Genomic DNA, 14,757 nt, shown 5'->3' on the forward strand with positions numbered 1-14,757 from the left:
TCTCGCAAAGCCAGAATCGGTGCATTAGTTAACTTTTGTTTTAGTGTTTCGAATTCTTCCTCTTGCTTCGGTCCCCATTCAAACTTAATTGCTTTCCTTGTAAGTGAAGTTAATGAGACAGCTATTCGAGAGAAGTCTTGAATGAATCTTCTATAGTATCCGGCTAAGCCTAGAAAACTCCGGACTTGAGTCGGTGTCTTGGGTTTCTCCCATTTGGTTATAGCCTCAATCTTTGCTGGGTCTACTTGAATACCCTTCTCATTTATAACATGACTAAGAAATTGTACTTCGGACAACCAAAATTCATATTTCGAGAATTTGGCGTATAATTTCTCGTTCCTTAGGGTTTCAAGTATGATCGTCTTAAGATGAACTTGATGATCGTCTTTGGATTTTGAATAAACAAGGATGTCATCGATGAAAACAATAACAAACTTGTCCAAATAGGGCTTGCAAATCCGATTCATCATGTCCATAAAAGCTGCTGGGGCATTAGTGAGTCCGAAAGGCATCACAGTGAACTCATAATGTCCATATCGGGTTCTAAAGGTTGTCTTTGGTATATCTTCTTCTTGTACCTTCAATTGATGATAACCCGATCTTAGGCCAATCTTAGAAAAACAACTTGCTCCTTGAAGCTGATCGAACAAGTCATCGATTCTTGGTAATGGATACTTGTTCTTGATCGTGACCTTGTTCAGTTCTCGGTGATCTATGCACATCCTCATCGATCCGTCCTTCTTCTTTACGAACAAAATTGGGGCTCCCCACGGTGACGAACTTGACCGTATGAATCCTTTCTCCAAAAGTTCATCTAACTGTTTCTTTAGTTCTTTCATTTCCGTTGGTGCTAGACGATAAGGTGATTTGGCAATTGGTGATGCTCTTGGCATGAGGTTGATTTTAAATTCTACTTCTCTATCAGGCGGGGCTCCTGGTAGCTCATCAGGAAATACATCTTGAAATTCGGACACGATTGGCACTTCCTCCATCTTCTTTGGTTCGGGTTCTTTGGTTACATATGCTATGAATGCGAGGCATCCTTTACCTATGCAATGACTTGCTTTGATCTTAGAAATGATTCCTACCTTTCCTCCTTCTTTATCTCCGGTTATACGAATGGTTTTGTTATTAGGTGTTCGAATGTCAATGGCTCTATCGTTACATAGGATACGGGCTTGATTAATCGATAACCAGTCCATACCTAAAACTACATCAAAACCTGCTAATGTCATGGGTAACAATCGGACAGGTATGACGTGATTGGCTAAAGAAATTGTGGCATTATCTAAAGCCTCGGTTATTTTACTTACATTACCATCAGCAGTCTCGACTTCATAATGTTTATCTAATTTAACTAAGGGCTCATTTAATAGACTACAAAATTTATAATCTATAAAGTTTTGGTTTGCACCCGAGTCAAATAGAACTCTAGCATAAACATTATTTATAGAAAACGTACAGGTGATCACGTCCGGTATATCAGCTACTTTCTGGGTGTCTAGCATAAAGACACGAGCATTTCCTTTCTTGGCATCGGTCTTCGTACCACTGCCACTTGCTCCAACCGTCACTGTCGTTGGTTTCTTTTTCGAATGCTCGTTGCTATAATGTCCCTTCTCACCACATAAATACCCAACCCTTTCACACATAAATCCTTGCTCATAAACTCTTTCTTCACTCAAATTTAAGAATCATTCAAGATTGTTTTTTAAGTTTATGTCAAGTTTGACTTCCAAAGTCAAACTATGCTAGTTTTTCATTTTTATTTGCTTAACTTAGTCTAACTTAATACTTGAATCATATGGCACAACATATATATATACAACTCTTGTTACCTCTGGTAGTTACTTATCCGGCCTCGGTTGGTTAAGTTTCAGGCCTCGTAAGGCAAGGCTACATGGAGGACTTTCGTGGTCTTTGTTATATATTTTCCGCATCTAACCATCTAACTTTATTATTGCTTACTAACCATGCTAACTTATACATATCTTGCTTATTTATCAAGTTCCATGGTTATGGGTTTGAAGAGTCAATGCCTCGGTTTAACCGTAAATAGCTCCAAACCGTAAACCGAACTTTGTTTACTAGTTTTGTTAAATAATTGTTTAAACATGCCTTATGTTGGATCTCGGTCTTAACCCGAAACTAGATCTGAATCGAAAACCGAACTTTCGTTTAAAGACTTTATTGTTAACTTTTTGGTTGTGAAACTTAAGTTTCATCATTTATAAGTTATTATACAATTTCTTTGATATTTGGGCATGTGGAAACCATCTATGAACTTATTGTGATATGGAAACCGAACCAAACCGAACTAAACCGAATTTCACTCGCTTAAGACACACAATTGTGTTTTTTAGCTATCAAGACTTGTATATTTATTTAAAAACACTTTACAAACTGATTTTAAATATTTTTGAATCCAACTTGATCTTATAACAAAGTTTGGACCGACAAAACCGAACACTCGCTTAACGTGCGTTTTTAGTTCTAAAACAATAGAACTACATACTTGGTTAAGTGTTAATATATATTTTTATGAGTTATCTCATAACATTTAATATTTTGGAAAGTTGACTTTGGGTTTGACCAATTATTAAGACCCGAACCAACAACCCAAACACTCGTTAAAACCCATTTTAGTATCTTTATTCTAAAGGGAATTGCATTCTTGCATTTTTACCCACCTTATTACTTAACATAGGTTGAGTAAATATTAAAGTTAGATACTTTAACCCAGTTTCGAGCAAACTTACATTTTTAAAGGATTATTTCTATAAGTTCTAAAATAGTTACTTTATAAACCTTAAACTTTAAATACTTACATTTCTTAACTTTTATTTTAAAGTTTTCATAAAACAACCTTTCTAATACAAGGCTTTTATTTTTATTTAGGCCTTGCTCGCTAGACTCCATCCTCCCATTTTCCCGACTTTTTCCGACCAAGTTTTATACTTGAATGTGAGTACTTTCATACCCCGTTTTTCATCTTTTGTTTTTGGGGTGACATTTCATACTTATTCAAATTAAATGCTTTATACTTAAGTCTTAAACCACAAACGTTATTGTATACTTTACTTAAATAAATGCTCGATTTGGTGTTCTATGCTTATATGTTTATATGCTTATGTGTTTTATCACTTTTGAAGGGTTGATTCATAAATCCGTGAACTATCTGTTATTCTCTTATAGCACGGTGCCGTTAATATATTCTTATTAACGACCTCATGAAATTCGAATCTATTTGGTATTCTCTTATTAGCGACCTCATATTATCCAAATTATTGCTATTTATTTGTTATTTCGTATACAAGATTGTGGCTTTTCTTATTATATACATATATGCTCAAAACTATAAACTGTTCACCAACCTTTGTATTGATAAACTTTATTTTATGAAATGTTACAGGTTTGCATTTAGGTTGATATTGGGAGCTTGAAGAAAACGTCACAAATACCTTTAGGATATTAACAAAATGAACAATATATTTATTTGCTATATTTTGTGATGATTATTGTATGAACAAGTATGTTATGTGACGTTATGATTTTGTGAAATTAAATGAGTTGTTAAATATTGTCGCTTTAAATAGTGTCATGCGCTTATGGGCAATCCGTTGCATCCCGGCATGTTCCGCGCGCCTTTTGTCGAGGTGTGACAGTTTACCCGACATGATCGGGAGTATAGATTGTATGCATTGGAAGTGGGCTAACCGTCCAACTGCATGGCGAGGTCAATATACACGTGGTGACCGGAAAGTACCAATGGTAAGTCTTCAAGTGGTTGCTTTGTATGACCTTTGGGCTTGGTCGGCCTACCTTGGCAGCACTAGGTCCAACAACGACATAAACGTTTTGGAGGCGTCGCTCGTGGTAGAGGATTACATCTCCTATACCGTACCAGTCGCATCGTTTTGAGCTAACGATAACTGCTACCCACACAGATACTATTTGGGAGATGGGATATAATCAGAATATTCTATTATTGTCAAAAGATCCGATGAATGAAAAAAAAAGAAATTATTTTAAGAAAGTACAAGAGTCTTCGCAAAAGGACATCGATAGGTGTTTTGGGGTTCTTCGCCATCGTTGGCATTACATGAAAAATCCGTGTCGTGTATGGACATTGGAAAAAATGAGAGATGTTATGTATATGTGTATCATATTGCATAACATGATTATAGAAGACGACGATGGAGCAATATGTCAACATTATATACGGGGGAATGTCCAACAACTACAACAACCTCAAGCAACTATGGCGGAGAGGGTGCAAAATGCTTATCAAATGCATTCAAGTGAGATACATAATGCGCTTACGGCGGATTTGGTCCAACATGCTTGGTCGGTACGGCCAATTCGAGGCGAAGGTGAAAGCGTATCAAGCGGGGTTGACGAAGGAGAAGAGGAAAGTGAAGACACACTCGACGGAGACGAAAACAAGTCTAGTCATTTTAATCCAAACTCATGTGTCATATTTCTTCTACTAGAATCATGTCACAAATTCCTTCAAGCATATACTTAGTAATCCTTGATAAACTACTAAATGAGATGTCAATGTTCTTGATCAACTCTCAAGCAAAGATATAAGAAGTAATGTCTGAATTTCATCATTAAATTTAATGTCAATCAACGATTTGTAATTAAATATATAAACTCGTTGATGTGAACGGTAGCTGAGGTATCTTCTTTCATTTAAGTTCTTACTAACTATCGAATTAAGAGAACCTTATTCGATGCTAACGACTTTTGGTGCATGTTGGGTAGGGCCTCAATAATCTAGACGATGTCTTTTCATTAACGATGTTGTAAGCCACACTTGACGCCAATGATTGTGTATAACCCCGGCCCAAACCAACATCTTTCTATTGAGGTTTGTTTTGTTAGAAAATGTAGAGTTTATGGGTTTTTAAACGCTCATACACGCTCATCTATTTTTACTCCTACTCTTACATCTAAACTACTTCAAGAGATGATCCACTCTCATGTCATGTTATGAACCTATGTCTTCATTCTTAATGGTAAAAGCCTACTCTTATTTGAGGCATCTATGTAGACTTTATGGTATGTGGGTTTATTGTGCAACAAAATGTGCACGACGGAGACGAAAACAAGTCTAGTCATTTTAATCCAAACTCATGTGTCATATTTCTTCTACTAGAATCATGTCACAAATTCCTTCAAGCATATACTTAGTAATCCTTGATAAACTACTAAATGAGATGTCAATGTTCTTGATCAACTCTCAAGCAAAGATATAAGAAGTAATGTCTGAATTTCATCATTAAATTTAATGTCAATCAACGATTTGTAATTAAATATATAAACTCGTTGATGTGAACGGTAGCTGAGGTATCTTCTTTCATTTAAGTTCTTACTAACTATCGAATTAAGAGAACCTTATTCGATGCTAACGACTTTTGGTGCATGTTGGGTAGGGCCTCAATAATCTAGACGATGTCTTTTCATTAACGATGTTGTAAGCCACACTTGACGCCAATGATTGTGTATAACCCCGGCCCAAACCAACATCTTTCTATTGAGGTTTGTTTTGTTAGAAAATGTAGAGTTTATGGGTTTTTAAACGCTCATACACGCTCATCTATATTTACTCCTACTCTTACATCTAAACTACTTCAAGAGATGATCCACTCTCATGTCATGTTATGAACCTATGTCTTCATTCTTAATGGTAAAAGCCTACTCTTATTTGAGGCATCTATGTAGACTTTATGGTATGTGGGTTTATTGTGCAACAAAATGTGCATGTGGTTGAGTGAAATGAATGAATACTTAGTAAGTGTGATTTACAAGAAATAAAGATTAAGAAAGGAATTGCAATTGGATATGTGGATCTTTATAAAACCTAAGAACAATTAGTGATGAAGGAATGCAGATTTTGGATTTTTAGGAATTTTGACAAATCTTGATTTTAGGATTATCATCAAAACTTTTGATACATCATTTATAATTGTTAAACCATATTATGTGGTTTTCGTGTAATTTGGAAAGTATTGTGTATATATGTATTTTTTTTTCTTTTTAAGTGTTTTTGTTTAACTGTTTGATACGTGGTTGTACATAATTAGCTTTATACCTTAATCTATTGGCACTTTATTGTAATTAGGGTGGATGTTGCTAAAGGCACCATCACCGTGACCACTTCATTACCCCCACCACCTTGTTAAACCATATCGTGCAAATCAAAGCTGACGGCATGGCCGCTCTTCCACTCTTCCCATTAACCTGATGATGCTGAAAGGGCTCAAAAGGTGGGGTCCATCCCACTAACAATGAATCACTTTTTTTAGTTAAAATAAAAATCTAGTTAAACATAGTTAATTTATAAATACGTTTTTTAAAAGGTAAACTAATTAAAGTATATTGTCTATGTGTCAGTGATAGGACGTTGATGAAACCTTTTAACTAGCTTTTACTATTTATATCACAACTAGAAATCCTAGAAAGGTCAAACCACTAGAATAGAAAAAAGAAAAAGAAAAAACAAATATCGGTTATAAAAGCTAAAAATCGATCCAATAAATATCCAAATCACCTCTATACTCTTTTTTTTTCACCTTTTTAAGTCTTTTTTTTCTCTATCTATCTCTCTTTTTGAAATATTCTACTTTTGTGTTTTTTTATTGAATATATATATATATATGTCTTCTTTTTTCACTTGAGGTCTATAACGAACCAAGTATATTATGTCATTTCTTTTAATTTGAAAGTATTTTTCATCGGGGTGAATTCTAAGGTTCCTTATTCCGGTTGTAAAGCGGAAGAAGAGTACAACCGGAAGAAGAGGGAGAAGGGGCACAGCCCCACCAGCAGCCCACGTTTCCGACCCGAAAGGAATTGCAAATGAAAGAAGAATCTGTGTGTACTATCCAGTTCCAGAACAGGTGGCTGGTATACTACCATAATGAAACTGCCTTTTATTTTCTTTATTCGGATCGGATTTATGTTGGCTTCATTGGGGATCTATTGGGCTTTCACCTGCACTGCCTTCGCCTAGGACATTAGAAAGAGAAAGGGCTTGCTGCTGGTTCGGAACTCCCCTATCTATTTGTCATAAAATTGATATTCTTTCGTTTTCTTTCTTATCAGAGAGGAGCCCCTTGTTGGGCGGGGCAGAGTAGTAGATATATTAAGATTTGAAAGAATGTTAAGGTATAATTTGTGGACGAGCATGATTTGGCCTTGTTTTATTATTTCACCTTATGGACGCGCTTGGTACTATACTAGGTATCTACTGATACCAGTCCTGAATTCTTAATTCTTAAAATCTTAAAAATTTAGTAATGGTACATTCGGTAAATATTAGTACCGATCCTGAATCTCCCGATTTCGATTTTCTAAAAGACTTGTATCCGTTTAGGTACCGATATCCGATACCATTTACGCATCCTAAGAAAAAACTACCAACCTGAAACTAGACTACCGGCCGGTCCTAAAATGCCAAAATAAAATGAACAAAAAACAATCTCATATTTGGTTTAGTCTTAATAAAGGCAACTTTATTTCTTTTTTCATTTTTGTTAAAAATAAAGTATTTCAAAACGGTCTGAAGTTCAAACCACTCCTAGCCCATTTGTAATTGTTGTGCATGTTTGGTTACTTTAAGTTAATTGTAACTTGGTTTGCTGCTATTAGTTTAGGAATAACCTAAAGACATTTGTAATCTCTTTTTATAATCTAATATCCAGTTTAGAGGTTACATTGAACTATCTGTTTGTACTAATCAATATTGTATGTTTGTCCGCTATTTTGGTATTACTCTCACAGTCTCATATAAGCGTTTTTAACTCTCACATAAGCGTTTTTAACTGCAAAAGTTCTCCTATCATCCACATGATCACAACCAATGTGACCAAACACATTTGTGAGATTTATGGTTGTACATTCTTTATAAACACAATCTCTCTCTTGTCAATGTCGTATGACTTGTGGCTAAGTTGTTACAAAACAATCACCCTATAATGGATTCACTGACAGCTCTTATGTTGCATAGCCACACCGACATTATAACGACTGAAAACCTACAACAAAACCTTATATGAAATCTATAGAGGTAGGATACCAAAAAGACCCAAATACCCTTAAGAACCTCCTGCAGGTCAGAGGATTCACCCTCGTAAGGCACCCGCAGCACGTATGAGTCACCCGCATAACCGTTTAAGGAATGAACACCCATACGACCTATGCGGAAGCATCCTGGCACCCTCAGAAGTCATCCGCAGGACAAAGCATTCGTCCGCTTGGATGATCAGGAGGTAATGCCTCATGACAGCTGTAGTTAACTAATTGTCTAATTACTTTCTAGAAGATTTATCAAGATGTTTTCTTGGGCAATACGTAATCTCTCGACCAATTAATAAATGACACCTGGCAAGGCCGTTATAACCGTGCACATGGTCAGGGTTATTTATCATCCTATCTAATTAGGATGCGTGTCCAGGTTGTTATACATGCACATGCGACGTATAACTGAACCTATCATTTGAGAACACGTGTCCAGGTGGTTACAAGAGCATCTTCTGAAAGGGACGGCTGGCTTTATCACTTTCCCACATCATTCGGCTATAAATACCCTCTCAATCTTCATGAGGTATTCATTCACTCCCACTGTACTCTCTCTATACACTTAAGTACTTTATCTCCTTCAGAACTGTACTTATTCTCACGCCGGATGGTGGTTACGGGAAGACCCCCCCCCCCCCTCTTGTCATTCCCGTAACGAGCTCACGGTGTTGGTTTTGCAGGTTTGCATCACTGGACTTCGGGAATTTGGGCTCATGTCATATTGGTTGTTATCCGTATCCTACCATGTGGACTCATTGGATCTAAGACCCATTAAGAGGAGCTGATCCGTGTTTCTTCATTGGCGCCATCCGTGGGACTCGAACCCACGACCACGTACATTCCTCAAATGTGTGTTGATCATTATAGCAAATCATCGGCGAATACTAGAGGGAAGCTTTTCTATTTTTTGTGTAATCTGCCTGTGACTCATGGGTGAAAGTTATATTTCTTGTAAAATTGAATCATGAAACAATCGTATTGAATTTTTTTTGTTTTGTATTAAACATATGAGGCTGATAGTATGCTATTCATTGATGTGTATATCATTTATCATTATCAGCACTAACGTAGAAGCTTCCTTAACTATTTGTTTTACACGTACAACATGCATACATATACATGGTTCTCAAATTTCCACTCACATCATATTTGAATTTATCTTCTGAACCATAATATCTTAATAAATGATAATCATCATTCTTTTGGTTAGGATTCCTAGTTAAGCCATGTGTAATTTTGTTAGATATACATATATTTGAAGGTAAGAGTATAAGACACACATATGTATATAGAGATATTGAATTTTAATAATTCAAATTTTGATAAGTTGGTCTTTATTAATCTTAACTTAATAAATTTCTTAGGTTAATCTATTCTTAATGTGAACTAATACGATCAGTTTTAGGGCAAAATATGTCAAATTTTCAAGTTTAGGAATGATAAATGCAAAATGAAATTAAACTTAAAATCTCACCATCATCACCAGCACCAGCACTAGCACCAGCACCACCACTACCACCACCAAAGCCACCCCTGCCACCCCACCACGACCGCTCACTACCACTACCACTGTGACTGCCACCGCGATCGCTGTCGTCGTCGCCGCCACCACCACCACCTATTTATGGAGGGTTTGAAAAGTTATGTAATTGTTATTAATTAATATAGTTATGAAAAATAAATAAATAATACATATTATAAAAAGTTATAATTAAAAGATATATAAGTATATAAATATTGATTATAAATAGTAAACGAGCTGAGCTCGAGCTTGAAAAAGCACTCACGAGCCGAACTCGAGTTTTAGAAATTGAGAGAGAAGCAATCCGAGCTCGAGCTATGTTTAAATTAAACAAGCTCAGCTTGACTCGTTTGCACCCATAGTTGGAGAAGAAAAATAAACATGGGTTCTAATAAACATAAGTTTTGTTGGAGAAATGACATATTTTGCTTCAAAACTAACTGAGCTAGTATCTGTTAGAGAGAGGCTCGGTAGAGACCAATAAGGTGAAAGTAGGGATTAACATAAGGAATTTCTTAAGTTGTGATTATTGCCGACCAAAAGACCAAAGTTTAGATTATTAACATCCAATATCCCATGTATCTATGGAGGGCCCGCTAGACGCCCATACTATCTATAATATATATAAACGAAGATATAAAAATCCTATGTGTCGCGATGTGGTCGCTCCCCCTTTTTTTGGAGTCACCAGATTTGCTTGATTTTTAAATGGAAGCTTCTCATGCATTTGACCCGAATTCATGGGTATGGGTCTTACCAAACCCAGATATTCCTTAAACGGGTTATAACATCTCATTAAATTAAAAATTATTCTCATTAAATTGTTTATGTAAAAATCCTATAAAATAGGATATAATAAAAAATAATATCTTATTTATGTTAAAAAGATATATATATATATATATATATATATATATATATATATATATATATATATTATTTAAATTAAAAAACCAATTTGATAGTAAAAAAATAAACGGGTCTTGGTTTTCATCAAACCATAAGAATATTATTAACTTTCATAAATATTATTTATAATTAAAAAACCAATTTCATAGTAAAAAATATAAACGGGTCTTGGTTTTCATCAAAACCATATAGCTTTTAAACCGGGTAATAACATCTCATTTATTGTGAAACAATTTATCATCAAACCATAAGTATATTATTAACTTTCATACAATTAAAAAAAATTAAAAAAATAAATAAATATTAGAACAAACAATATAAAACAATCCCCGTAATACAGGGGATAAAAACTAGTTAATATATAAGATGAGGCTTGTGGTTATATCTAGGGTACGTGATTTTTATTTATGACTTGACTACTTCCGATTTTAATACCGATGTATATTTTTTATTTTTTTTCTTTCTAATCATAATGCACTTAACTCTTAATTGACTTATGTATTGGAATTGCTACCACTAGATGATCAATAATGTTCGTTACCATCTGTGAGGCAGAGCCACAACAGGTCAACATAGAAACAAATTAAACCCTAAACGAGAGAAGACAAACGGTTTTCTATCATAATTTGAAGCCATAATTAAGGGTAGCTTTACTAAGTTCTTGTTAAGTTGTTCACTACATATATAAACTTGTTACTAGATGCTTGTTTGAAAAGTTATTTTATTTGCAGTAAAACTCATTTAAATCTAAATTGTATGATTGTGTCTTTTAACATGCATGTAAAGTGTTTTGTCTCTAAGAGAAATGACAAACCATGTGTCGTTATATTTTTCAAGCGTTATGATTCTAAACGAAAAAAAAAGTATATCTTTTTACAAAACTATTTAGAATCCCGTTTGAATTAGATCTCAAAAAGGTTTAATTAGCCGGCATGTGTGTATGCGTGCATACACATATATATGCACAATCAACAAGCCTTTATTAATTTAACGTATATGTACATGTACATGGTACAAGTCTTGTGAGAGTATTGCTTGATAATATTATTATGATTAATTAGTAATATATATATTTCTTTCCTACACACCATATTCGTCTTTCTAGCATCCACACGTTTCTTTATTAATAATCATAACCACCAATTATTTCTTGTATTCTAAATCTCCTTTTTCTTCTTCTTCATATTCTTCCTAGTTTTCAAACCTCAACATATCTTCAATACTTCAATCCACCTATATATCTTTAATTCACATGGACTTCCATGGTCTTGCCAACACTGAACTTGCACTCGAACTACGCCTTAATCCGACACCATCCATAGCCGAAAACATGATCAAATCCAACCCGAGTTTTGATCACCCTCTTGAGCCGTCTCTAACCTTGGCTCTTTCGGGTGATTCATGTGGCGGTTCATCGTTCTCTAACGCTAGTGTGAAGAGAGAGAGAGAGGTTGCAAGTGATGAAGGAGTGGAGAACACTAGTGATATTGGTGAAGATGATGATGATGGTGGTGTGAATGGTAAGAAGAAACTCAGGTTAACTAAAGCTCAATCTGGACTACTTGAGGAGGCCTTTAAACATCACACAACTTTAAACCCTGTAATTATTATTATTTTCATCATACTTTCATTTTCATGTTAATTACATCATCATTTAAAACTAAGAGTGATTCATTGGTGTTGAATATTAGCAGAAACAAAAGCAACAACTTGCAAGGGATCTAAAGCTAAGGCCTAGACAAGTTGAAGTTTGGTTCCAAAACAGGAGGGCAAGGTTTTCCTTTTTTTTTTTTATTATTATTATTATTATTATTATTATTATTATTATTATTATTTCTTTTCATTTTAGGTTAATATTATAAAAATATAAACATGCTAACCTTATTTTCACAAAATTTACTTAGTATAGTACTTTTTGCATATTAACGTCTCTAAATATGTAAAAACAAAACAGAGAAAAATTGTTCAACGCCAATTTGGTTAGGCTATGTGTAATGGGGCGTAGATTTGGGCGATTTTAGGCGCGAACACCGCCCCAGGCGATTTTTGGGCGAAAAGGGGCGGGGGCGGGGGTTTTTTATCGCCGTGGAAGAAGAATAAATATTATTATTATATTATATGTATGTGTGTGTATATATATGTATATGCATATGTATATATGTTGTGTGTGTATATATATGTATATGTATATGTATATATGTTGTGTGTGTGCATATGTATATGCAAAATAAATCATAGAAACAACCCGAACCAACCGAACCACCCATTCCCTCCTTTCGGTCAACATCATGGTTCGCAAAACCAACCGAACGTGAACTTACAATGGAACCCGATGAACCTAAACCAACCGAGTTATCTGTTTCAATTTCCCGACCCGAAACTAAACATGTACGCCAACCGAGCTATATGTTTTTTTTTATATTTTTAGTTATGTATTTTTTTTAGTCATGTATTTTTTTGTATTTCTTTTTAATTTTAATGCATTTTTATTTAATTATTTGAAGAAATTGGTTTTTATTTGATTAGTTTAATTATAAAAAAAATAATAAAAAAAGATACTGTGGACCCAACTTGTAACCCCTACACCATTACACCCCAAAAACAAATTCGCCCCCTTTGCTGACTGGGCGCCACGTGTCACAATTCGCCCCCAATTGTAGCCCTCCACTACACATAGCCTTACTCCATCCATCCTAGTAGAAATGTCTTAGTTTAAAAAACACAAAGTTCAAGATAGATTGAATGATTACTCTTTTTGTTTACCAAATGACAATAATGCTCCTGAAACTTTGGTCAATCAATATTGTTTATTAATTTTAGTTGTGTGTGTTTAAGGGTAAACTTGAAAATTAGTCAATAAATTTTGAAAATAAAAATTTGTAATGAGACAAATAAATAATATATAAATACTTTTTTATGAGACGGGGAAAGTATATACTTATATTACAGTTTCCACACCTATTTGGATAACATGTACTTCTCAAAAAATAATTAAAATAATACCTCTCTATCCTTTAAACTCGTCAATATAAGATTATATATATATTTTATGAAAAAAAAGTTGATAGTCACTTTATCAAATTTTGTCAAATTTAAGAATTGACGGGTCATCACTCATCACTTTAAATATTTTTTTCACAAGTCTAATCGGTCTAGACAATTGTAGGGATTATATTACAACAAAATTGGGCTTAAAGACTAATTCCTGTTTTTTATTTAATTATTTATTTTATCCATGAACTTTAATATACCAAAATCAAACTTAGTATTTCCCTTTTATTTTCTATATTACGTATCACTAATAATAAAATCGTCTGACTGATCAACAAATTCTTGTTATTGTCTTAATCAAATGGATCAAGAACAAAACTGAAGCAAACTGAGGTCGAATGCGAGTACTTAAAGAAATGCTACAAGACATTAACAGACGAGAACCAAAGACTCCGACAAGAAGTTCAACAACTCAAAGCACAAAAGGTGTACATGCAGCTGCCCGCGGCCACGCTCACCATGTGTCCGTCATGTGAACAAATCGGAGACACCAATTCTGCCTCCACCAAGACCCCCTATACTCATAAACCATACCTTTTTAATCCCTTCACTAGTTCGTCCGCGGCGTGTTAATTAGTTAATAATTTTGTGTACGGATTGTGTATTTGTGTTTGGTTAGATCCGTAGATCACCCATGCACAGCCCCACCTTGGTTTTTGGAGTTAGGGGCTTATCTTGCAGGTTATAGTGGTCCTATTTTTATTTTTTATTATACATAAAAAGTGTATTTATGTTTTGTTGTATATAATTATCTGCTGCGTGTAATATAACAAGAAAGAAAAGGCTTATTCGGGTTTAATTTGTGCTGAATTAAATGCATATAGACAGATGTTTGCAGGTTTTTGAATGATAATAAACTTGAAAACGAAACTTTGGCATGTACGTGTTTGATATGTATGATCAGTAGCGGAACATATAGTGATCACATGATCGGATTTACATGTGGCATATACTAAAAAATTTGTTTGTTACATAATGCAACTGTTTGTTTCAAATGCAACATTTTCATAATGTAACTCTTTTTCAACGAATTGCAGCATGTAACAAAAACGTTACAATAATTAGGTTTAATGCAACTTTGTCTGATGCAAGTGTGTTTTGTAAAATAAAGCTTGTATTAGGCCAATTTTTTAGATTACACGTAGAGTATATGTCTCTATGTGCAACACTAGTGGAGCGAACTATAT

The 14,757-nt window shown here is 34.5% G+C and overlaps 1 protein-coding gene across 2 annotated transcripts; it reads left to right on the plus strand.

Moving 5' to 3' along the window:
• Nucleotides 1-11,536: 11,536 nt before the first annotated feature.
• On the plus strand, nucleotides 11,537-14,351 carry LOC143622749 (homeobox-leucine zipper protein HAT22-like). 2 transcript variants are annotated; one of them, XM_077093811.1, is made up of 3 exons: nucleotides 11,537-12,119; nucleotides 12,211-12,293; nucleotides 13,882-14,351. In XM_077093811.1, exons 1-3 carry the CDS (start codon nucleotides 11,772-11,774, stop codon nucleotides 14,141-14,143), a joined length of 693 nt encoding a protein of 230 aa, XP_076949926.1. In that variant the 5' UTR covers nucleotides 11,537-11,771; the 3' UTR covers nucleotides 14,144-14,351. The 2 variants fall into 2 exon arrangements, with proteins under 2 accessions (XP_076949926.1, XP_076949927.1); XM_077093812.1 differs by having other exon boundaries at nucleotides 11,542-12,119; nucleotides 12,214-12,293; nucleotides 13,882-14,347.
• Nucleotides 14,352-14,757: the final 406 nt, after the last annotated feature.

Source organism: Bidens hawaiensis, unplaced genomic scaffold (genome assembly GCF_021521415.1).
Source record: "Bidens hawaiensis isolate Kalapana, Puna unplaced genomic scaffold, B.hawaiensis_p1.1 tig00003241_1, whole genome shotgun sequence".
In the NCBI taxonomy this organism is placed as follows: domain Eukaryota; kingdom Viridiplantae; phylum Streptophyta; class Magnoliopsida; order Asterales; family Asteraceae; genus Bidens; species Bidens hawaiensis.